A 23716-nucleotide genomic window follows, 5' to 3' on the forward strand; every position below is an offset into this window, starting at 1 on the left:
AGCAGGAATGGAAAGCTTTTTTTCCAAAGTCAAAGGATGCCGGGGCCTTGCACTCCTATTGTCACACCTGAGCAGTGACATGGTGACTCAGGAGGGTGGGAAATGCTCTCCTGGCTGGGTCTGGATGGAAGGAAGCTGCCCAGGTTGCCCCTGAGTTCTCACCTAGCTTTTCCACACTTGGCACACTGCCTGGCACATAGTAGATGCTCAATAAATATCTGTTGACTAAATGAATGCATGGAAGAATGAATATGTAGATGAAACTTTGGAGCCAGTTCCATCATTTCCAATATGAGCGTCAAAGTGTCCTCTGAGATAGAATAGTAGCCACCTCTTTGCGCAAACGGGAAACTGAAGACCAGGAAGGAGAAGGTATCTGCCCAAGCCACTTAGTCAACATCTGGAAAGCAGGGCTGGGAACTGAGACTTCCTATGTGTGATTCACCTGCCAGCACACCAGCCTGTCACTTCTGGTGTGTGCCCATGTGAACGGCCTCAGCCTGGACAAACAGGAAACCAGCCTCCTGGCACTGTGGGTGTGCTCGAAAAACCATCTGCTTGGAAACTGCACAAAGGCTTTCTGCATCTCATAAAAAGTCAGGCTGGATCACGTCAAAGGGGCCTTTGAACCTTGTGTTTCTGACGTTGGGAACTTTCATTCTTTGGTGGGGCTAGCCCCCCTCCTAACATCAAGTACACCCATGCGTGGGCATCTCCTGGGTCAGAAGGTTCCAGAGGCTGATTATGCAACAGAGACCATGGAGAGTAGAATCACAAAATCTGTTGTCTCAGCGGTGAGTGTCATTTACCCAATGAGGCCGACCTGACCACCACAAGCATCACCAATACCCCGATCACATTTACCTGCTCTACTTAATGTTCTTATTTATTTATTACCCCTATTGTTTATTGTCTGTCTGGAATGTCCATAAGAGCAAGGAGCTTTGTGTATTTTGTTTACTGATGTGACTCAAGCCACTAGAATAGCTTCTGGCACAAAGCAGACACCCAGCAAATATTAGCTGGATGGATGGATGGATGGATGGATGGATGGATGGATGGATGGATGGATGGATAGATGTCCCAAACAGTCCCAGCTCTGTGGCTTCCTAGCTGTAGGACCATGGGCAAATTATGTGGTCTTCCTGAGCCTGTTTTTTCTCATCAATCAAATGGAATGGTCACACTAACTGGGAGGATTTGTGGGTCAGGGGCTTTGTGAAGGCACCTCTGCAGTGCTGGGGTCTGCGAGCCATTTAGTGAGTGCTGGTTACATCAAAGTCAAAATCCATCCATCCATTCATTCATTTATTCATTTGTTCATCCAGTCAGTCAGGCCACAAGCATGTCGCTCAGGGAGGCTTTTAGGAGAAGAAGGATAATTAACACCTGAGAGGAACTGGTGGGCGTGGGAGAGAATGGGGAACAAGGAGGGCATCCGGGCAGCGTGAGATGGCATGAGCAGACTCAGGGAGGTGGCAGTGCAGAGGGTGTGAGTGTCAGACTCACATGGAGAAGCGGGCATGTAGCCTCCCTTCCAGAGAAGAGCAGAGCTCTGGAGGGAGCCGGCTGGGTCTGGAACATGGGCAGACGCTATGGCAGTCCTCCTTTCCAGCAAGCACACACTGACTGCGCATGTTCTCCAAGACACACACTGGCCTGGCTACTGCCAAAGGGACACTTACAACACACGAGTTTGCCTGAATCACCCTCCAACTAAACACCCACACAGCTCATTATAGTTCTTCAGTTAAAGAGCAGCTTCTCCTTGTGGCCCACAAGCCCCTAACCTACCTCTCCAGCCCACCTCCTCTGCCCCTATTTTCTTGCTCCGACAATATTAATCTCATTTCAGCTCCTTGTCCATGCCACCTTCCCACCCCAGGGCCTTTGCACATGCTGTTCCTGCTGCTCCGTAGTCTCCCTGTGTCCACCCCAGCTTCTTCCCCTTATTTTTTCTCTCCCAGGTAGAATTTATTTCTGGAGTGAAGCAGGAAAATAGGGCTGTGAAGTAGGAAATCAATAGAAAAATATTTAAGATGCATAACAGTTATTTTTAGAATAGTCAGTTTAAAAGGAAGATGAATAAAGCATTAGAGCTTATGCTCAATTTCTATTTGAAAGGCCAGCCAGTACTTTATATGTTAGTAACTATACTGGGAAAAACACAGGTATATGCAGTTTTAATTAATAGCTATATTTCAAAAACCGATAAGCTCTCAGCATTCAGAGCTCTCCCCAGTTGTTACATCCTGAAGCCTTTCCTGAGCCCCCAGACTGGTCAGACCCTCATGCTACAATTCTCAAAGTGCACGACAATCGTCCTTCACTGTTCTCACTGGGGCTCATGATCATACTTTGATGTGTGTGGTTACTCTATTCATGGCTGCTTCTCCCACCGGACATTAACTCCGTGAAAGCAGGGGCCAGGTCTGTTTGTATCAGCAGCTAGTCCAGGGGTCGCTGCCCCATAAGTCATTGTGTAATGCTGGATTCAGTGCAGCCTACATGGGGGTGGAAAGAAAATTCAGACCCAGGAACCATCACAATGCATGGAAACCAGTGCCTCATGGAAGGGCTGCTTGGAAGATGCCAGAAAGGTAGAGAAAATTTCATAGAGATCACCATGGACTGGATGCTAAGGGACGAGCAGGAGCTCGTTAGGCAGCAGGCAGCATCCTGATAATGGCAAAGGCACATGCCTGGGGCACAGCTGTTAGAAAACAGCTGGTCGTCTCAGGGTGGTGGATCCGACAGCGGCTCTGCTGAATGCCTGCTCCGTGCCAGGCATGGCTATGTGCCGTCTCGTGTAACCCTCAGAGCTCCTCAGCCCCGGGAGGGAGGTATTATTACCCCCTTTCCCTAAATGAGGGAGGGACTGAGCCCCAGGAGGGTTACATGACATGCTCAAGTCACGCAGCCTCAAAGTGGCTCACTTGACTGTCCCATATCCCCAGTGGCGTATGTTGCAGACCTGAAACAATTACTGTGTTTGTCTGGTGTCTTCCCACCCCTACCCCTCAGGCTGATGCGGGGGACATGGTGACGATGGTCAGCAAAGCACTGCGTGGGGACTCCCAGCTTTTTGTCCCACATGTGTGTCCCTCGTGCAGGCTCTCAACCTCCTCCCCCTCCCCACCTTCTCAAAGAGGAGCTGCTTACTCTGGTGCTTCCTGAGCTTAGTACTCACCACCAAAACTAGCCCAGTCTCTCTCCAGGCTGCATTCTCCGCCAGCCTGTGCGTGGGTGGGGTCTCCAGGGCCCTGTGGACGTCCAGGAAGGAAGAAGGAGGCGCTTGCTGAACGCACATGTGCCAAAGCGAGCTGGGCAGCAATCTGCCTTAGAGAAGAGCTGAGGAATGACTAGCCGGCCCGCAGGTCCATGTGGAACCCCTCTCCTCCTGCCCCAAACCGCCAGGCCACGGGGAAGTCACTGCACGTCCCTGAGCCTCAGTTTCCACATCTGTGCTGGAAATGAGAGTGCCCCTTGCTCATCCTCTAAATATCCCCGTGAGCATTGGTGCCCACTAGTGACCATAGGCAGAGCCTGCAGGGCCGTGTTTTCTGGGGCAGATGCGTGGATCCCATTCACTCTTCAGCTGAGACTCCTAACAGGTTCAAACGCCAGGCTCTGCTTTTTGTGCTCTGGAACCAGACAAAACTGGCATTGAATCCTAGCTGTAGCCTCTCCAGGTTGTATCCTTCTAATGCTGGACCAGCCCCACCACTGTTTTGCCATCCGCCTGGATGCCCAGCTGAGCCCAGAGCTCCTATGTGGACCCTCTGGGAGAGACAGCTTCGTAGCTCACATGCCAAAGACCCAAGGCCAAGGCTCACGCAGGTGAACTAACTTCTCTAAAGCAGCGGAGCGCCCCAAAAGGGAGGATCACTGTCTGTATCTCAGAAATCCTGACATAGATGCTCAGGGAGGGTGTGTGGCTTTCCCAAAGACCCCTTGTTACTAACATCTGGAACCAGGTCCCTCTCACTTTGCAGACCAGATGCTCGCCTTGGCTCACAGCTGCCTCAAATGATGCACCAACAGTCGGCAGACCTGCGAGGATGTTTATTAAATCATAAAACTCCTCTGCCTGCCAGTGGGAGAGCAATCACAACCTGCCAAGTGGATGTGGGTGGGGTGTCTAAGCCCAGCCTGTGCATGAGCAGGGAAGGGGCTAAGCATGAGGCCCTGAGAGCCAGCAGTGCTGCCTCTTTGGATGGTCTTGGGAGCGCACGGTGATGTGGGATTAGATCAGGATGTCCCTGTGGTCTCAGTCCCAGGGAGAGGAAGCGTTTTCAGCCCCAGGCCATGGTTGGGCTTGGCAGCAAACTGGAATTCCTCCTTATGTCCCAGCAGGATTAACAATCTTTCCCATGAAGAGCACGCTCGGCATGATGTCCTCTGTAATCACCAGCAGAAAGGAGCTGTTCAGCTTGAAGGTGAACGGCATCTCCATGGGCAGCGTCTGCATTCCAGAGGCCCCGGCTGCCTCCGTGCCCTTCTCATCCATCTTCAGCTTAGCCTTGTGCACCGCCTGTGGGAACCAGGAAAAAAGGCAGTGCCAAGCCACTCAGAGACCAGGCGTGAGCCGAGGACAGTGAGAGGCTCAGCAAGGGAGACGCCTCCACCGAAGTTGCCCAGCACAGCAGTAGCTTAGCTGGTGCCAGCCTCCCTGGGGCTTCTGCTGTCATACGTCATCACTAAGGATACTGAACAAGCAGCTGCAGCATCAAGAAACAAAATGATGCAGGGGGACCATGACTATGGGGGGTGGAGTGGGGAGGCTGGCGGACGGAGTGGCATTTGCTATCTTTCCTAGGAATTATAGGGAAGCATCAATGGTTCAAATGGCAGAAACTGTTTGTTGAGCTTTAGTGAGATGGAAGGGAGGTGGTGGCATCCTGTGCAGAGGCCTCCCGCCCCCTCCACACGCCTTTCATCTGCCAGGTGGATGGTTTTAGAGACCATGGATGATTAAGAGGGAGCCAGATTCCAGAATAGCTGTTGGAGGCAACTTGGATCCCAGATCCATCCCAAACCATCAACATCTGTGACTAGGTGATCGACCTGGGAAATGGATGGGCTTCTGCGAAACAGTGACACATTTCATTCCAGTGTACCAAATTCTAACAGTGTTCTAGCAGGCCAATAGCCGTGGGTGTCATGGAGAATCACAGCTATCAACACACCTAATTGCAGAAGGAAACGAGCCATTGAACTCAATAAAGGCCTACAGGAAAGGGGTAGCTGGCACGGAATATTTATAGGCAGTCTGTGGCAGGAAAACTTAAAAGTGAGACAACTCTACTAAGAAAGCCTATCTTGCTTCCTCTTTTAAGCTGGAATGAATCTGATTCAGTCCTGACAGCTCATTTTGGCACCTTGGATCCGTCCCAGGTCAGCGTGACCTACACACAAAGTACCAGACAATCCCTACTACCCACGACTTGGTTTCCTACCTCCCAGCTGCTCCCCCTACTGGAAGATTCTCCCCTCACCCATCTCTGCTTGTGGAAATCTTTCCTACCACCATGCCCTATTAACCTAAAAGTAGGGTTCCAGATAAAATACAGGCCGTGCAGCGAAATTTTAATTTCATATAAATAATGAATATTTTTAGTGTAAGTATATCCCATGAAGTATTTGAGACAGTCTTATACTAAAAAAAAAAGTCATCACTTATCTGAAATTTAAATTTAACTGGATGCCCTGTATTCTATCCGCTAAATCTGGGAACCCTGTTCGTCTCTTCCTCTCTGCTTGCCCCAACAGGCAGCTGCCCAGCCTTGCTGGAGACCACAGGTCCTTTGCTTGCTCAGCACTTCATCACGTAGACCATGTTTAGGATTTGCTCCTAACAGGTCTGTGAAGCCTTTGAGAAAGGGTCCAGGTCAGACCTAGACCCATTCCAGACCTGATAAATGGTCTGGACCTTGACCAATTGCTTATAGCCCCAGGAGATTGGTCCCAATCTTAAAGACTGAAGTCGTGAGGCTTGGGCAGGTTCATGATTCGCCCAGGATCTCATGGCTGGTGAGGGCAGAGCTGGATTCGAGCTCAGCCTCCCTGGTGGGTGGAATCCTGGCTTGTACAGCTGCTGTGACAGCGGCTCTGGCCCGGGGCTGGGTGAAGTCTCCCTGGGCCAGTGCCCGGGACAGGCAGGCTTACCTCGCCCACTTTCAGGCTTCGATTAGGGACAATCCTGGAGAGATCGCCGTGCTCCTCAAAGATTCTGGTGATACCCAGGTGGGAAAGAGTCTTCTTCAGGTTGTAGGTGCCAGTAATGGAGAACCTGGGCAAGGACACGTCTACCACCCTGGGAAGTGGGAAGTGACAAAAGTGATCAACAAGGTTCTGCCTTTTTCCAGGGCAGGCCCCAGGATAGATAGTGACTGAGACATTTGTCCCCCCAGCCCCCGAGGTCTCAGACTTTCTCTGTGTTCACAGAATGAGGAGGGGCTCCTTAATCTCAGGATCCTGATTTAGAAACACCTGTGCTCTCTGAACTACGCCCCTGTGTCCTATCCAACCTGTTCCAGAGCCCTCATCGCAGAAACGTTCTCAAGTCCCCGCTGCCTCAGGGTCCCTTCAGCTGCAGCCACCAAGGTCTCCCCACTGCAGTCTCAGCCATGCCCAGGCTCTGAGCCATCCTGACCCCAGCAGGCCTAATGCTAGAGGCGGCAGCGCCCGAGAGCTGAAGCCAGGCAGAGCTGAGGTCACATCCGCTCTGTGTCTCATGAGCTCTGTGACGTGGAGCAAAGGATCTGACCTCTCTAAGCCACTTGTGCGAAAGTGATGGTGAAAATCATAGCAGCCAGGGAGAATAAGAGTCGCAGGAAAGGCACGTAAGGTGCTCAGCAGAGTCAGCAATCAGCAAGGTTTCATCCTCTTGCTCTGGAGTTAGCAGCAGCTTCCCATCCTCTGTGGGTGGCACCTGGCTTGGCCTCTCTGCCCAGGACCTGTGCACATGTGTCCATGAGGTGCCTGCGAGCTCTGGATTCCTGTCCACCTGGCTCTGAACCCCATTTCTTCTTGCCTCTCCAAGAGCTTCATTCCCGCCTATGTTTCCTTTTTCTCCCACGCCATCTATCAATGGTGTCTACCTGCTCAGTCTCAGAAGCAGAACATCTGCTATAATAGCCCCTATCCTGAAAGAACAAAAGCAAACACATCTCCATTGGCCTTGAGTCACCTCTAGCTTCCAGCCCAGATCGTTTCTTTCATTCTTAGCAGAAGCTGTACCTACCAGGACTCTCTGCTTCCTCCCATTACTGCCTCAACCCACTCCAATCAGGCCTTCGTCCTCCACATTCTACCAAAGCAGCTCCTTCCGGAGTCACCGCCGACTTCAGCTTGCTGGATCCAATGGCCAACTGTCAGGGGCCAGCACTAGAAAGTTGATGCATTTTTCCATCTCGATGCATTCCCACCCAAGTCTGTGCCCTCCTGCTTTTCCTCTCCTCACCAGCCACTTCTTCTCTCACCCTTTGTTGCTTCCGCCTCATGGCTCATCTCATCGCTGTGATGCTCCAAGCCTCAGACTTTGGTCCTCTTCTCTTTGCTATCTTTTCTCCCTCCCAAGGGATTCCATTCAATGTCACCACTTTAAACACCAGCGATAGGCCCAGTGACTCCTCAACTTACCTTTCCATTCATCTATTCATTCAACAAATGGATTTATTAAGTGCCTACTCTGTGCCAGGCACTATTCTAGATGCTTAGATGCATCTGCGAACAAAATAGGCTGAAGTCCATGCCCGTGAGCTTGTACTTTAGCAGGACAGTCAGGCAGTAAAATCAACAAAACAAAAATCAGAGCGTAGCATAGGTACACAGACCGGCAGTCTGTGTATAAGAAGGCAGTATGTGCTGTGGAAAAAAATACAGATTCCCTGAAAGGAATCAGGAATGCTGGAGTAAAGGGAAGATTTGAGCAACTGTAAAGGAGGCAAAGGAGTTGGGCAAGTTACTTTTTTTTTCCTTTTTTCTGAGCGAAATGGGGAATCACAGTAGTGTTTCGAACAGAGCAGTGACATGGTCTTCTTAGGGTGTAAAAGGATCGTTTTGTCTGCTCTATGAAGAATATACTCTTGGTGGGGTGGGGCCGCGGGGGCGGGGGTGGGAAACAAGAGTTGATCCTGGGAGACCATTTGGAGACCAGGTGTTGGGAGTCATAGAGCTCACCAGAAGGGATCAGACTCCAGATATTTTTTAAAGTGGGGCCAATGGGATCCCCTAACAGATTGAATGAGAGGCTGGGGAGAAGAGAGTGATTGAGTAGGGCCCCATGGTTTTCAGCTTGGGCAACTATAGTAGAAGGTGGAGTCACTGGAAGGAGATCAGAAGCTTGAGGAGATTCCATAGGATGTCCGTTCCCAACACACTGAGACTGAGATCTTACCGGGCATCATCCAGGGGAGATCCTGGCTCAGCAGATGGATCTGTGACCCCAGAGTCTGAGGGGAGAACTGAGGCTAGGGACAGAATCACGTGGAAGCTGGGGTCACACAAGTGGTATTGAAATTTCTGAGCCTGATGCGGGCACTAAGGCAGTGAATATCAATGGGAAAGAGGCCCGAGGAGTGAGTCCCATGCCACTCAGCTCTGAGACCTGGAGGACAGGGGAGAGGTGAGAGGAACCAAGAGACTGTGGGGGCCTGGAAGCCAAGTGAAAAATACCTCTTAAGAAGGAAGGGTGAGCCACTGGGTCAGATGTTGCTGGCAGGTTGAGAAAGGTCTGAAACAAGCCACATGGGTGCCCTTGGTGATGGAAGTCTCCATGGTGGTGAGTGCAAAAGGCTGACTGGAGTGGGCTTAAGAGGATGGGAGGAGAGGAGCTGTGGACAGTGAATAGAGGCAAACTGCTTCAAGGTATTTACCTGCAAAACGGAGCAAAAAAAAAAAAAGAAAAAAAAAAAGAAAAGAAAACAGCAATAGGGGAGTAGTGGGGTCAGGAGAAGATTGTTTTATGATGGGAGAAATAACATCATCTTCATATCTGACAGAGATGATTAGTAGAGAGCAAACACATTTGCTGATGTAGGAAAGAAAAGAGTTTCTCGAGTGACATTCCTGAGTAGTGAGAGGAGGTAGGATCTGGTGCGTAGATGGGGAGAGTGGCTTTAGTTCATGTCGAAGTGGGAAAGCAGAAAAAGTGGGGCCGATGCTGGAAGGTGGCTTCATGTCACAGGAAATATGTAAAGGTGTGATGGGGTACTCCGGCCAGGAGTGGACCTGGAAAGTTTGAACAGGCGATTGATGTTTCAGTCACCAGCAATGTGTGCCTCCTACAGGTGGAGATTTTGATTTGCTTTTTGGGAAAGCTGAGCCTTTCCTCTGGGGAATCACCATAGCTGGCTTCTAATTACACACATACAAAGCAGGAGTCTTCAGTGCAGAGCCCAGGCTGCAGCCATCCATAGCCTAAATTCCCAAGTGTGCTGGGCCCACGTCTTTTAGGTGTGTGCCTGCTGGCTTGGTCACTTGCCCTGGGGAAGGGTGACTTTTCTCCTCAGTCTGTCCTAGGCCTTATGGTCTGGAGGGGACCACACAAAGAGCACACAGGAAGGGCCCGTCTGCCTGCCCTTCCCCATTAAGGACCAGTGGAGCGGTCTAGATTTGACAAGTTGTCTCCCAGACCATGTGAGCTCAGAAGGTAGGACTGTTGGCCTGTCATGTTCTGATGAAATGCAGTTCCCCCCTGGGAACCATGGACGACCATGGAAAGAGGATGCCAAGTTTCCCCTGAGCAGGTAGACATTACTGCTCTCCGTCATCCTGGGGCCAGAAGTGACTGCAGAGTCAGGACCTCATCTGCAGTGGGAGGAACAATCCTTTCCATGGTCCTCCTGGCAGGGAGGCCTGGCCTAAGGAACAAGAAGCTGCAAGAAGTCCTAGCATGTTTCCGGGGACAGACCAGGAGTTAGCTAGGAGGGCACTCTGAAGAAGACCCTAAGAGAAGCTGGCACCAGGACTCCACGAGAAGCCACTTCTATGTACTGTAAGTATCCCTGGGTCCTTGTGGGGAACTTTGGTTCTGTTATCCCCAAACCTCCAGTAAGGCCTGTGCTGGCCTGAGGAAATCTCACAGGGCCTATTCCACACTTGGGTGGAGGAACAAAGGGAGGAATATGGACAATCTCTTGAAACCAGAGAGCAGATGACAGCCCCCCAGGGATATCTGTGTGCGGTTGGTAGTGCCCTTGTAGTGGTCTCAGCTCCGGGGTTGCAGAGGGGCTTGGCGAGGGGAGCACGAAGCACCCTTGCTGGCCGGCACAGAGCTGCAGCTCCATGGGAAATTGTCAGAAATAACTTGGAGACGGGAATGGGATAAGAGCTCAGTAAATTGGGGATAGAAAAAGTAAAGAGAGTGGGAGGAAGGGAGGAAGAAGGAAGAAGCTGCATACAGCAGGCTCCCTCTTTACCTTCGCATGACTAATTTTTTCCATCTGTCAAAAGTGTCCAGCCTCAAGGCCTCCTCCACTTGCTCCATTTTGCCCTTGTCGGGAAGAATGAAGGTCGCTGTGATGTTGTTCTTGTAGGGCATTTCCAGGATAGTGCAGGAGAGCTGATCGTCATGGCCAACTTTATACATGCCCCCACGAAACATCATGGGCACCTTCACTGTCTTGTTTCCATCCAGAATGAAATCTTCCTCTTTAGTTGCCTTTGGATCAAACTCATGTTGCCATGTGGCTTAAGATTAAAGAAGGACAAAGTGGCATTAGAGTCCTGAGGGAGAATAGGTGACTAGATCTAGTTCACCACTGGTCTCTGTCCACATGGATTCAAGGAAAGGGGTTTGAATACTCTGAGACATCAGGACAGAACCCCAGGCATCCCTGTCCTCGTGCCATGCCCCTAAAGACTTTTGGTGAGGTGGACTGGGGCTTCATTATCAGTTCCCAAAGAAGCCAGGACCAGGGCTACTGAGCTAAGAAGAGAGCTGTAGATTGTCCTAAGCCCACGTACTCCTGAGGGTGAGCAAGCCTGTGGACTGTGTCCCAGCAGAAGGGACTAGATTATACTTAGCAGAGACTATTTGGATCTGATATGAGTGAAAATTCTCAGCTCTCTTGTAAGTCAGCCCTGAAGGTGCCACTCTCACGTGGGACTAAGAAAAATGATGGACTAGGCTGAAGAGCAGTGGACTGGCAAACCTGGGTGTTTGGACCCCTCCTTTTCTATCCTGTAGACTCTTCGATGCCATTAGGCATAAACTCAGGCCTAGGTCTTTTCCAACTCACTACCCTCAGAGCCCTCAGGATAGGCTTCTGAGGGCCAAGTCCCTGAGTTCCAATTCTAGCGTTACTGTTTTAGAAGGATAACCTTGAGTCTTAACCTCCCTGGGCTCCAGTGTCCTTATCTGCAGAATAGGGATATTGATGGGCACCTAATAGGACTGCTGTGAGTCTGGGAAAAGGCAGCACAGCTTAATAACTGTGTATAGTGAGTGTCGAATGGATGCTAGTCATCATTGGCATTATTGTCACCATTGTTCTTGTAATCTAGGGGCTGTAGCGACTTTGGGAAATTCCGGATTCTCCTTTCTCCCTCTGCTTTGGGAGGACTGAGATTTCAGTCTACCGTTGTCACTCTTTTTCTTTTTCTTCTATTGCCATCATCCTCCTGTGGATTTTGGGATAGCGGAATTTCCATATTCAGAACCATGTTGCTGATAACCCAGCAGTAATCTTGCCTGGCCTGATGGCTTCTGGCCTCTGATTCTTGCCTATGTTGGCCAACCTTTGTGTGCGCCTATCGTGTGTGAGTGGGTGTGTATGGTCAGGGGGATGGTGCTTGGATTTGGGAATACTCTTCCACTTTCTTTTCAGTCTCTCACCTTCAGACTTGGGAATCTACAGGTTCAGATAAGAGGCCAAGGGCCCCACCAAAGTGATCACCATCACCATCGTCATTAATACCACCACCATTCTGGGCCTCTGCTTGGAGTGATGGAAAGTGCATAGCCCTCGGGCCAAAAAAAGTGGATTTCAGTTCTTTCATTGACTGTCTTTGTAACCGAGTAAGTCAATTACTCTGTCTCTCTGAATTTCATTTTCCTCATCTAAGAAATGAGGCAAAGAATGTTTCTGCAAACTCTACAACCAGTTTTGTGTTGGTATAATCAGTAATAATGAAAAGGCATACATGGAGACTAATTTAGACTTCACAAAGTGCATTTCACATACATTTTCGCTTTCAACCCCAATAACGGCCCTATGAGTGACGTGTCAAGGTACTCATTTTGCAGATAGGAAAAGTGAGGCTCTGAGCAATTACTTATGAATTCAAGGTCACCGAGCACGCAAGTGACCAACTCAGTCTTAAATCCAAGCCTACCAGCCATCCTACATTTTCCATCTCAGCATGTCTTTTTCCAGGCCTTACCTTGAAGGAAAACATAATTTCCAAGGATCATCACAGTGCCCGGATCTATATACTCAATCAGTTTATCGATTTTCCCCTGGGTTTTCTGACTGACATAGTCATTGATCTGCTTCTGAGTATTTTTCAAGTTCTGGAAGTTGGTAGGGATGATGTCTGCATTGTACAGGTTCTTGCTGTCTGTCAGAAACTTCTCTTCCGGCCGCAGCCTCTGATCAATGAACAAGGTGTTCCCAAAGCCCAGCTTGAGGTTCTGGTTCCACTGGTTCAGCCTGCAGATAAGGTAATGGAAGCCCTCATGAAGGTCTTTCTCCGGTATATCCTTGAAGTTGAAGGCATTTTTAATCTCGGCCAGCGTGGAATCCTGGGCACCCAGACACAGCATGGAGAAGGCCGTAGAGATGCTCACGGGGGAGAAGAAGATGTTCTTGCTGTGGCCCGTGGAGGCTATCTTCCTGTACAGCTTAAAGCCGAAGGCCATGTTCCGCCTTGCGAGGTCCCGGGCTTCCATCCTGCCCTTCCTCTTTTGGGTCTGGCTCATAGCTCCATGATTCTTCGGAGAGAAGTTGGGCTTCAGAAGACCTTCCGCAGTGAGGAGGCCAGCCAGAAGCAGGCCCAGGCCCAACATGGGGTTCATTTTCCTCGGAGATGGTCCTGTTGAGTGGTAGATCTGAGGTTAGTAGAAAAAAGAACAAAAGAACCCCATTGCCCCTCTTACCCACGAGGAAGCCCTGTGCGGGTGTTCCTTTACCCTCCCATTCAGCCAACCTGAAACAGCCTCCTCCATGCCAGGCACTGGATTTCGCTTCAGTGCACCCTGTTGGTGCCAGGCCCAGTTCCCCTAGGCTGTGGTGCTGTGAGGGTTGGCTGCTGACAGCTCACCGCTGCCCTCCCCACTCCAGAAAACTGTCGTTGGCTGATAGGCGTTAACTGACCCAGGAAGTCATACCCCAGACCACAGCCATTGCCTGACTGATGTCCTCTGGAAGCCAGTCCTCTTGCCGCATTGTCTCAATGCTGCCATGCGCTTCATGCTCCAGGCCCTCTCCCTGGGAGTCAGGCCAAGGCTAGATGTTACCTGGAAACACAGCCTTTCTCAGCTCCTTCCTCCCCGGCTTTCCCAATGCCCCGGAGTGAAGATGCTTAAACACTTCCACCAAGGAGCTCAGAGAACATTCTCAGCCATAGGTTCATCAGCCAGGTGAGATGCAAAGCCATTGAGCAACCTGCAGGCCAGAACCTGGAGCAGGGGGCCAAACGACTAGAAGCTTCATCCCAGAAACATTTTCTGGCACAGACAGCACACACACACACACACACACACACACACACACACACACACACACACACGAGTTTTACAGTGATGCCCAGTCAGTGACTCCTGTAAGTTTTTTCTACCCCATCAAGTCATCAAGTTTTGGGAACAAGAACTGATTACGAAATCAGAAGTCTGGATATTGGTGTTCTCTTGCTTATGTGTTAGGTGGCACAGAACAAGCCTCTTGACCCTCAATATTGTCATCTATGAAATGGGGGCGGGTAATACTTTGGCCTCCTCTGCACTGGATGCTGCTCATCAGCTCACAGTTCACACCCCTTGGGACACAGTCTGCACCCTGCCAGGTCTCAGCTGCCCCCCACCTTTATATGCCTGTGTCGCAGTGGTCCCCACAGCCTCCTGCCTAGTCCCACTGAGTGCCGACAGCCAGGCCTTTCTCCCTCCCAAAATAGCCCACACTAGCTCTATTCCTGGGCCTTTCCGTCTGTCATCACAGACCCTAAACTGACCCAAACTTGTCAGACGGGTACCAGTCCCACATGCCGGAGTAGGCTAATTTTTGTCTATTTAAACTGAGTGACTGGTTATTTCCCAGTAAGTTGATAGATTGCCCAAGTTGAGCAATTCTTTTTTGGTTTTTATTTTGGAGAGAGAGAGAGAGAGAGAGAGAGAGAGAGAGAGAGAGAGAGAGAGAGAGAGAGAGACTGGTTTTCACTCTAGATAAAATAAGTAAACAAAATGAAGAAAAAGAACAAGATAGAATCTGAGCCCTGTGGGATACACGGGGGGCAGAGAAAGCTGGAATCTCTACTTCAATTCTTCTCTGACTGTCCTGCCCCCACGCTCCCCATTAATGTGGGAAAATAATTTCCTTCTCTTATGAACAGGTAAAATAGCATGGCACTGACGCAGAAGTCATTCACCCAAACCAGGTATATACTAGGTATAAACCAGGAGCCCTCTGGACAAGAGCGCAGGTGCCTAAGGCCTGCCCACGGAGGAGGTGACCCTTGGGAGGGCTCCCACGCAGGGCAGCCGGCCCGCTTTCACCTCCCACACCATCCTGATAAGCTTAGTAATTGGGATCAGCCAATCAAAATAACTGGGGGGTGGGGATAGAGAGATGCAATGACACATTTAACAACAATAATATTTGTAATTTTGTGAAGTACTTTCACACTTGTTATCACCAGTAGATAGGAGAAACAACACACCAACAAAAGGAGCACATACCGGATACAAAAGAAACAATGCCTTGTTGTTTGGAACCATTTACTTTAGAGGGCAGAGCACTCCCCGGCTTACCTCTCTTGTGACAGTTTGCTGGGCTGTCTCTCATCCCCGTGGCTGGAGTCCTAACGAGCCAACGACAGCCAACCAGAATGTCCCCACTCACAAAGGGGCCTCTTCCTGCCCCAGCTGGACACAAGCGTCCTGCCCTGAGCACCCCCAGGTCTCTGAGACCGCAGCTCTCCTCCGGTCCTTTCCAGAGTTCCCCACAGAATGCACAGTACTTGGAGAGACTCAGTGCCCTCCTTGGGATGTGAGGGGTCCCGATGATGCCCTCTGGCCTCCCAAAAGGCCAGCACCAAAGCCCTGGACTTGAGGACAGTTCCCAGGCGTGCTCTGTGGTCCACATATTCTAATGGATCAGTAGTGTTTTAAGAGGAGATCTCTGTAGACATCTTAGACGTTATTATCTTTTAAAGCAAATTACAACTAAGTGATGGTAAAACACACCTTCCTTTCCCTGGTGGAAGGGAGAGTAGATTCATACAAGAAATCTAATGACCATTGCAGTACACTTGATCCTCCTTCCTGGGAAACAAACAACATGGAACACAAGTCCATCACCCCACCTCTAAATTTGCTCTGGGGATGTCTGACTTCGTTTCTTGAAGAAATATTTTGAGGAGTGGCCAGATGGCTCAATTGGTTAGAGCGTGAGCTCTGAACAACAGGGTTGCTGGTTCGATTCCCACATGGGCCAGTGAGCTGCGCCCTCCACAACTAGATTGAAGACAATGAGCTGCAGCTGAGCTGCCGGAGGGGCAGCTGGATGGCTCAATTGGTTAGAGCGCGAGCTCTCAACAACAAGGTTGCCGGTTCAATTCCCGCATGGGATGGTGGGCTGCACCCCCTGCTACTAAGTTAAAAACAGCAACTGGACTGGGAGATGAGCTGCGCCCTCCACAAGTAGATTGAAGGACAATAACTTGGAGCTGATAGGCCTTGGAGAAACACACTGTTCCCCAATATTTCTCAATAAAAAATTTAAAACAAAAAAATATTTTAGGCCTTCCTTCCCTGCCAGGCACTGGGGCTCTGAGCCATGCCAAGGAGTGGTCTGGGCTGCTGCTGAGTGACCCACAGCCTCCTTCGGAACCCAGACACGAAGCTGTGTCTGAGAGGCGGTGCCCACAACCGGCCCCACAGGCTTCTCCACGTCCTCAAGCACTTTGCAGCTCTTTGCCTGGCCTGTTCCTCCTGCCTTCAGGACTTCGTGCTGGGATGAGGAACCATGTGGGTTGGAAAGTTTGGAAAACCATCAGCTTCAGGGCCACTTGTACTGTAAAGGGGAAACCGAGGCCCAGAGTGGATAAAGGAGCTATCTGAGGTCACAGCATGCATTTTGATGATTCAGAATTGGAATCCAATACACTAAGGTGATTCTGCAAAAAGTAGGTGAAAAGAGGGTGCCTGGCCTCACTTTCTCCATGAAATAGTAAATTGATGGATACAGCCTCTGCCCTCAGGGAGAGCTAAGATACACAGACATTCACAGACAAGGCTGACCCTGGCCAGAACCGAAAGGCAGGGGCAGACCTCAGTTGGAAGGACCCCCCTATCTCCCAAGACAACCCCATCCCTGCACCCGCCAAGAATTCTTCTCTAGAAAAGCACCGGAGGTCATTAGACATCCATGAAAATGAATCAGGGCCTCCCTCTTCCGAAAAAGGCTTTCCCAGATTGAAATCCTCTAGGATTTTCTTCAAGAACCCACCCTGGGACTGGTCTGTTTACCTTTCGCATCTGAAGCAAATTTCACCGTGGAATAGAAAAGAAGCACTTGACCTTTACAGAGGAAAGATACCATACTCACAGTACATTCAGGAGAAATCCACGGAGCCAGCCAAGTGGATCTGCTGTTCTTGTTTTATTAGTTATACTTCCATGGCCGCTTGGAAAAATAGACTGAGGCCAATAAAATTAGCTGGCTCAAGTGGGCAGGTGATGAAAGTTCGAGAGCAATGGCCACACCACCTCCCCGGAGACTTCTCCTCGCTACCCAGGCAGCAGGGTGATATTTAGATCATAGCCGCTGGGTGGTGGCTTCTCTGAGGAAGTCCTTTTGTATCTTTTGCAACTACTGTGTTTGCCAATCATTGTGGAACCTGGGGTTTTATGCAGGTAGTTCAGCCCGTACTCCTGACATTAAATATTCAACACAAACATCACCACTGCCATCTACGGAAAAGGTCGATAGCTGGCTTTCTTGGGGTCCTTCCCTTTATACTTTATTTCTTTCTTTTGCTATTTTTCAAATACTCTACAGTTATCAGTTCAATTACCTTAGCTCACATGGAGTCCTTTTGGGGAATAGAACCAAAAAGAGATGACTAGACAGTTAAATACATAGTTTCTGTTCGGGGGAACAGGGATAAAACGTTCACATCCAAGCTTGCGATCATTCAAGAAAATTACAAATTGTTTTCCGATTGCATATTTGTTGTGTGAAGTAATGAGACCATGATTGATTTTCCCCCCTTTACTTTTCTGTGTTTTCAGAGTTTCCTTTAAGGAACAGGTATGAGTTGAGAATTAATTGTTAAAACACTAAAAATAAAATGAAATTCTTATCTTCAGGTTGCTCAGAGAGAGGAGCGGTGATGGTCAAACCCCCTGGTCCTGGGATGGGAGAGCAATGGGTCCAGTGGACCTGCTTTCACTTCGGCTTCCTCTGAAGACCTCTACCGAGCAGAAACATCATTAAATTGTCCTTCCTGTGTACTGACATGTCACAGCAGGTGTTGTGTGACCACAGCACGAAGACTTGTGGACCGCGTGTCTCCTTCCTGTGGGGTGTTGCTTTTAGCAGTCATGACTCTCATCCCCAAAGCTATATAAAGCAGACGCCCCAGTGAAACCTTCCAGAACAGAGGTGAAATTGGTTCTTTTCCAGGCGTGGTTCAGCCACGTCCTGACTCACTCACAGACCAGACCAGCCAGGCCTTGGGGATGTGGGGCCCCAGAGCTGCCAGAACCAGGAAGTGCACTGAAGGAGCCTGGGTGGCTACTTTCCCTCACCCAGGGAGGCAGGCCTCTCTGTTGGAATGTGTCAGGTCGGATACCATCATGTGACCAGATGAGGCAGAGGCCACCCTGTCTGGCTCTGTTCACTGATGGGTGCAGATGGGAACACAACCCTGACACAAGGACAGCCTGAGGGGAGGGCAGCAGTCCCATCATGCTGGAAGCCGAGAGCCAGCCAGCAGACACTGACCCAGAATCCAGGCCTGTGCCCTGGTTTAGGAGGGGAAAACACTGCCTGCTAATGACAGGGTGAGGCCTGTGGGAGTCTGTGGGCCACACCCACTGGCCTGTCCCAGACAGACTCTGCTGCAGGGCAACTCCCATGGGAGGTGCATGGGGGGAGGCCCAGGAGGGATGACCACTGAGTGACAGACAGGAGGCTGTCCCTGGGACGTCTGTGCTCCCACAGAGACTGGGAAGCCACAGCGGAGGGTAACCACAGGTGGTCTGGAGGCCAGGCCTGGCCAGGCACGAAATTTCAGTAAGGAGTTGCCCGTTCCTGTCAGGGAGAAGAGTCCTTACAGACTTGCGTCAACCGAGGTGGCTTTGCAAGGGACGGTGTGAGTGGACAGAAGCAAGGAGACAGCTACAGGAAGGCCAGTCCCCAACCAGCACTCATCAAGGGCCACAGCCTACACTTGAGGTTGCTCTGACTACCTGCAGAGGGGAAGACTCGAGGCCCACGGATTTGGGCCTGGTGTCCATCAAAGGCTAGGAAGGGAAAGATGATTGTCCAGTCTGGGGACACCACAGTGAGCTGATCGACCAGAGAGAGTGGCCTGAGCCTGGCGAGTGGCCTGAGTATGTTTGTAAAGCATGGCCATGTGTAGGAGTGAGAGAAAACAAGGAATTTCCAGTCTCACCGCTGCTCTTTGGCTCTCCCCGATACTGGGCTTGTGAGAGATCTAGGAACACATTAATAACCATGCTACACCCTGGTCCCGAGAGCCCAGGTCTGGTGGAAACACAGGAGAACACAAAGATACAGCTAAGCTCAGTAAAGGCTGAAGTCGAGATAGCTCCGGGAGGTAAGCGGAACCTTATCCCACCTGAAGTGTTTGGGACAGTTTCCTAGAAGGGACATTCTTCAGCTGGGCTCTGAGGGATGAGTAGGAGTTCTCCAGTTTGAAAAGTGACAACAAGAGTAACACAGCAAAGATCCCACAGCCTAAAGAAAGTGAGTGAACTATCCGATGCCTATAGAAAATGTGACTTTGAGTTTTTGTGTCCTTTTGGAATAACCTACTTCTAAAGCAGTCATCTCAACCTGGGAGCGCATTAGAATCATCTGGGAGCTTTAAAAATATCCATTTCTCGAATATCCCTCAAGAGATTCTGACTTAGTTGGTCTAGGACAACGCCTGGGTGAGGGTGCTGTTTCCTCAGAAGAACCTCTCCTGAGGATTATAATGAGAATCCATGGTTGAGATTCTCTGTTCTAAAGCGAATAATTCCCATCTGATACTATGGGAAAGACCTGAGACATCTCTGAAAACACTGAGCTTCCTTACCTCACAGATATCTAGAATTTCTACAAACCTATAGCAATCAAGGCAGTGAGGTGTTGGCACAGAGACAGATAAATTGACTAATGGAACAAACTAGAGAATCCAGGACGGTCCCACCCAAGATGAGCCATCTGATATGTGACAAATTCCTCAGGGAAAGGATGGTCCTCTCAACTTATGGTCCTGGAAACACTGGATATCCATATGGGGGGGAAAATGAACCTTAACCCCATGTCACTCCATATACAAAACAATTTAAGAAATCACAGACCTAAATGTGAAAGGTATTAGGATGGACCATATGAAACTGAACCATATTCAATGATTTTTTTTTTTTTCTTTTACCTCAAAACCCACCATTATCGAAACCACAAAGCTCCTGGAAGAAAATAGAATAGAGTATCTTCATGACCTTGAGACTGACAAAGGCTTGTTAAACAGCACACACAAAGCACTAACATAAAAAAGAGATAAATTGAACTTCATTAACATTAAGAACTTCTGTTCATCAAAAGTCACCTAAGAGAGTCCAAACGCAAGCCACAGACTGAGAGATGGTACTTGTAAGACATATGTCTGATAAAGGACTAATGACTGATCTTTTACATTTCTACGTAGCAACAAGGAACAGACAACAACTTACAAATAAGCAAAGACTTGAACAAATGCTTCACGACAGGACCTCCAAATGGCCAAGAAGCACCTCAAAAGGTGACATAATCAGTCATCAGGAATACACAAAGCGAAACCACAACGTACCTCTACACACCCACCAGAATAGCTAACCTTATTCATTGATTTTTAAAATTTATTTTTAATTATAGTTGGCATGCAATGTTGTATTGGTTTCAGCTGTACCACAGAATGATTCAATGTTTACATACCTTATGAAGTGATGGCCATAATAAGTCTAGTAATCGTCTGTCATCGTACATTGTTATGATATTGTGGACTATTTCCCTAATGCTGAGTTATTTTATGACTGGAAAGTTGTACTTCTTGATCCTCTTCCTCTTTTCCATTCGTCTCCCCACCCCCTTCTTCCGGCAAACCTCAGTGTGTTCTCTGTATCTATGAGTTTGTTTCTGTTTTGTTTTGTTTGCTCATTTGTTTTGTTTTTTAGATTCCAGACATAAGTGAAATCATATGGTATTTGTCTTTCTCTGTCTGACTTATTTCACTTAAAATAATATTATCTAGCTCCATGCATATTGTCACAAATGACAAGATTTCATTCTTTTTATGGCTGAGTAATATTCCATTGTGTGTGTGTGTGTGTGTGTGTGTGTGTGTATCATGTTTTCTTTATCCATTTATCTATTGATGGGGACTGAGGTAGCTCCGTATCTTGGCCATTATAAACAATGCTGCAATGAACGTGGGGTGCATATGTCTTTTAGAATTAGTGTTTTGGATTTCTTTGGATAAATACCTAGAAGTGGAATTGCTGGGTCACAGATAGTTCTATTTTTAACATTTTGTAGTACCTCCATACTGTTTTCCATAGTGGCTGTACCAATTTACAATCCCAGGATGGTTCCCTTTTCTCCACAACCTCGCCAACACTTGTTGTTTGTTGATTTATTGATAATAGCCATTGTGACAGGTGCGAGGTGGTATCCCATTGTGGTTTTGATGTGCATTACCCTGATGACAGAATAGCTAAAATTAAAAAGACTGAGAACTCCAGGGCATGGAACAAGTGGAACTCTCTTACACGGCTGGTATAAGCTGGCACATGCACTGTGGAAAATTGCTTAGCAGGATCCATTAAAGCTAAATTCATGTTTACTCTTTGACCTATTAATTGTATCCCAGGGTTTAGATCCAGAAATGAGTGACTATGGGTTCATAAAAGACAGGTCCTGGGATGTCCACGGCAACTTTATGCAAATAGCCCCAAAGTAGAAACAACTCAAATGTCCATTAACAGTCTAATGAAAAATAAGATAAATTCCAGCCACCACCCCAGATTATAATTTCCATTTCCATGGGTGACCCCACAATTCTGTCTTTCACAGGGTCCCTAATTGGTGCTCATCACAGGCAGCCATGGGAGACAATGACCAAGAGTGTGAAACACTATGGAACCCAAATCACATTAGAACAAATTAAACAGGACCTCCAAGCAATAAGATAAATATTGAGTTAATGACAATGTAACTTTATTCATTAAATTAAGCTCCAATTAGAGCATCAGAAATGATTTTAAAAGAAAAGTAAGATTTTTAAAGCACAAGATCCTAGGTTACCCGAGAGAGGTTTCAGTACAAAATGGTGAAAGTCTTTCCATACAAAAATCTAAGTCAGAAAAAAAAAAGTAAATATACGTCATAAAGAATTGAAGAAGCATTCTGTAAATAACAATAATCATTGCATTGAAGATAGCATGTCGAAACAGTGGTAAAAAGGTGAACAATTCCATAAATGCTATTGGAAAACCAAAAGCATCATTTTAAAAATAAAATTTTTAATATTTAAATATTTAAAAATTAAAATAAAAAATATTGAAGGAGTATCTTTTTATAATAGTAGAGTAGGCGAGAACTTCCTAAGCATAACACATACAAAAGCCAGAGACCATGAAAGAAACGATGATATATTGTGGTGTAACGTATTAAAAGTCAACACTATGCTCAAAATGAGGACCAATTACAAACCGGAACACATATGTGCGTGATAGAGGGCTAAGGTTCTTTAAAATGACAGTTCTTACACATCAGTAATAACCACATATGTTCCTTGATAGACAAGTGAAAAAATGGGAAAATATGTACGGAAACATGAGTGGGGTCTGGCTTTGTGTTTCCTCTTTATTTTCTTCTTCATCCTTACCTCTGCAGAGCAAAACACTTTCATACACATTATTACGAGATACATTTACTGATACGTATTACGTATTTTTCACCTGAACTTTGTAAGTTAGGTGTTGTTTGACCCATTTTACATACGAGATAACTGAATCACATAATTAGCAGACCAAGGAATCAAAAAGCAGGCCTTCTGGTTTCTAATCCCTTGTTCTATTGACAGCTGTGGATGACCAGAAATGACATTGGTGACCTCAGTGTTCAGACAGCCAGCTCTGACCTCGGGAGCCCCTGCCCACACTGGTGCTGCAATCCCTAGCCAGGCATGGAGAAGGAGGCAGACGTCTACTTGAATGGTCACCTTGGTCCTTGGCTCTCTCCCCTAAGACACATGCACACACACAAATATACCATGCACGCACACACACCACATTCACACACAAACACCACACACACACACACACACATCACACCACACACGCACACACAAACACACCACACACAAATACCATAAACTCGCAAACACACCACACATACACACACACACACACCACACGCACACATGCACGCAAACATACTACACACACCATACACACACACACACACACACACACACACTCTTTGGATTGGTCTCCCTGTCCCCTCTTTTCCCCTTGGTCTTTGGCTTTCCCCAGGTCTTGCTGCTCTCAGCCTCCTGGCCCTCTCTCTGTCCTAGTCCTGTGGCCTCCAGTTTTCAAGTGTGGTCCCCTAGACTCCCCAGCTCCACCAGCCTCATCTGCAAACTGGGTGGGCTGCTGCCCAGGACATGCTCAGTTTGCCTCCTCCACCTCCGCCCCTTCCCCTGGGTCAGCATAGCCAGTCGGCCCTGCTAGGGTCAACACCCAGATGGCAGCATGTCTGGGAGTCCCCTTTCTCAGCCCCTGGAAAAGCTCAGGCCTGCTTTTCCCCTCCCACCCCATGCACCGTGCATGGTGCTAGCACATGGTGGGAACTCTGTAGATCCATCTGCCTGGTTTGCTAGGACCCAAATGTTTGGCTCCCAGTGAAGCTCAGAGAGAAAGGTGAAGGCACACTGCCCAGAAATCAGGGTGCCACTCCATTCCAGTCCCTGGCTTGACAGCCGTGATATCTGTAATGTTTTTGAGTAGAATCATCCACCCAGATTCCTTCTCTGGGCAGGAGAGGAGTGGGTGTGTGTGCCCTGGCAATGCTACAGAATACCAGCCACACAGCAGAGATGTCTGCATGGCCCCTGCCCCACTTCCCAGGGGCTGGCTGGGAGCAGGTGCCTCGCCCTGCCCTCCCCCAAGTTCTGGGAGGTCTGGAACACACTGGCCTGCGCCTGTGTTCTGGGCGCCAGACATAGGTGACCCATAATGTACCAGGTGACTGGGGAAGCCCTTCCTCACTCTGATTCT

At 48.7% G+C, this 23716-nt stretch overlaps 1 protein-coding gene across 2 annotated transcripts; it reads right to left on the reverse strand.

Annotated features, from left to right (window-relative positions):
• Window positions 1-4052: 4052 nt before the first annotated feature.
• Window positions 4053-20475, reverse strand: SERPINA12 (serpin family A member 12). Of its 2 annotated transcripts, none has more exons than XM_019746017.3 (5): window positions 20373-20475; window positions 12391-13041; window positions 10425-10695; window positions 6169-6316; window positions 4053-4534 (listed from the first exon to the last, which is right to left on the reverse strand). In XM_019746017.3, exons 2-5 carry the CDS (start codon window positions 13022-13024, stop codon window positions 4343-4345), a joined length of 1245 nt encoding a protein of 414 aa, XP_019601576.3. In that variant the 5' UTR covers window positions 13025-13041; window positions 20373-20475; the 3' UTR covers window positions 4053-4342. The 2 variants fall into 2 exon arrangements, with proteins under 2 accessions (XP_019601576.3, XP_074183087.2); XM_074326986.2 differs by lacking the exon at window positions 20373-20475 and adding an exon at window positions 16770-17075.
• Between the last annotated feature and the right edge of the window lie 3241 nt (window positions 20476-23716).

Source organism: Rhinolophus sinicus, chromosome 3, assembly GCF_057876585.1.
Source record: "Rhinolophus sinicus isolate RSI-liver-muscle chromosome 3, RSI-T2T, whole genome shotgun sequence".
NCBI classification, from domain to species: Eukaryota; Metazoa; Chordata; class Mammalia; order Chiroptera; family Rhinolophidae; genus Rhinolophus; species Rhinolophus sinicus.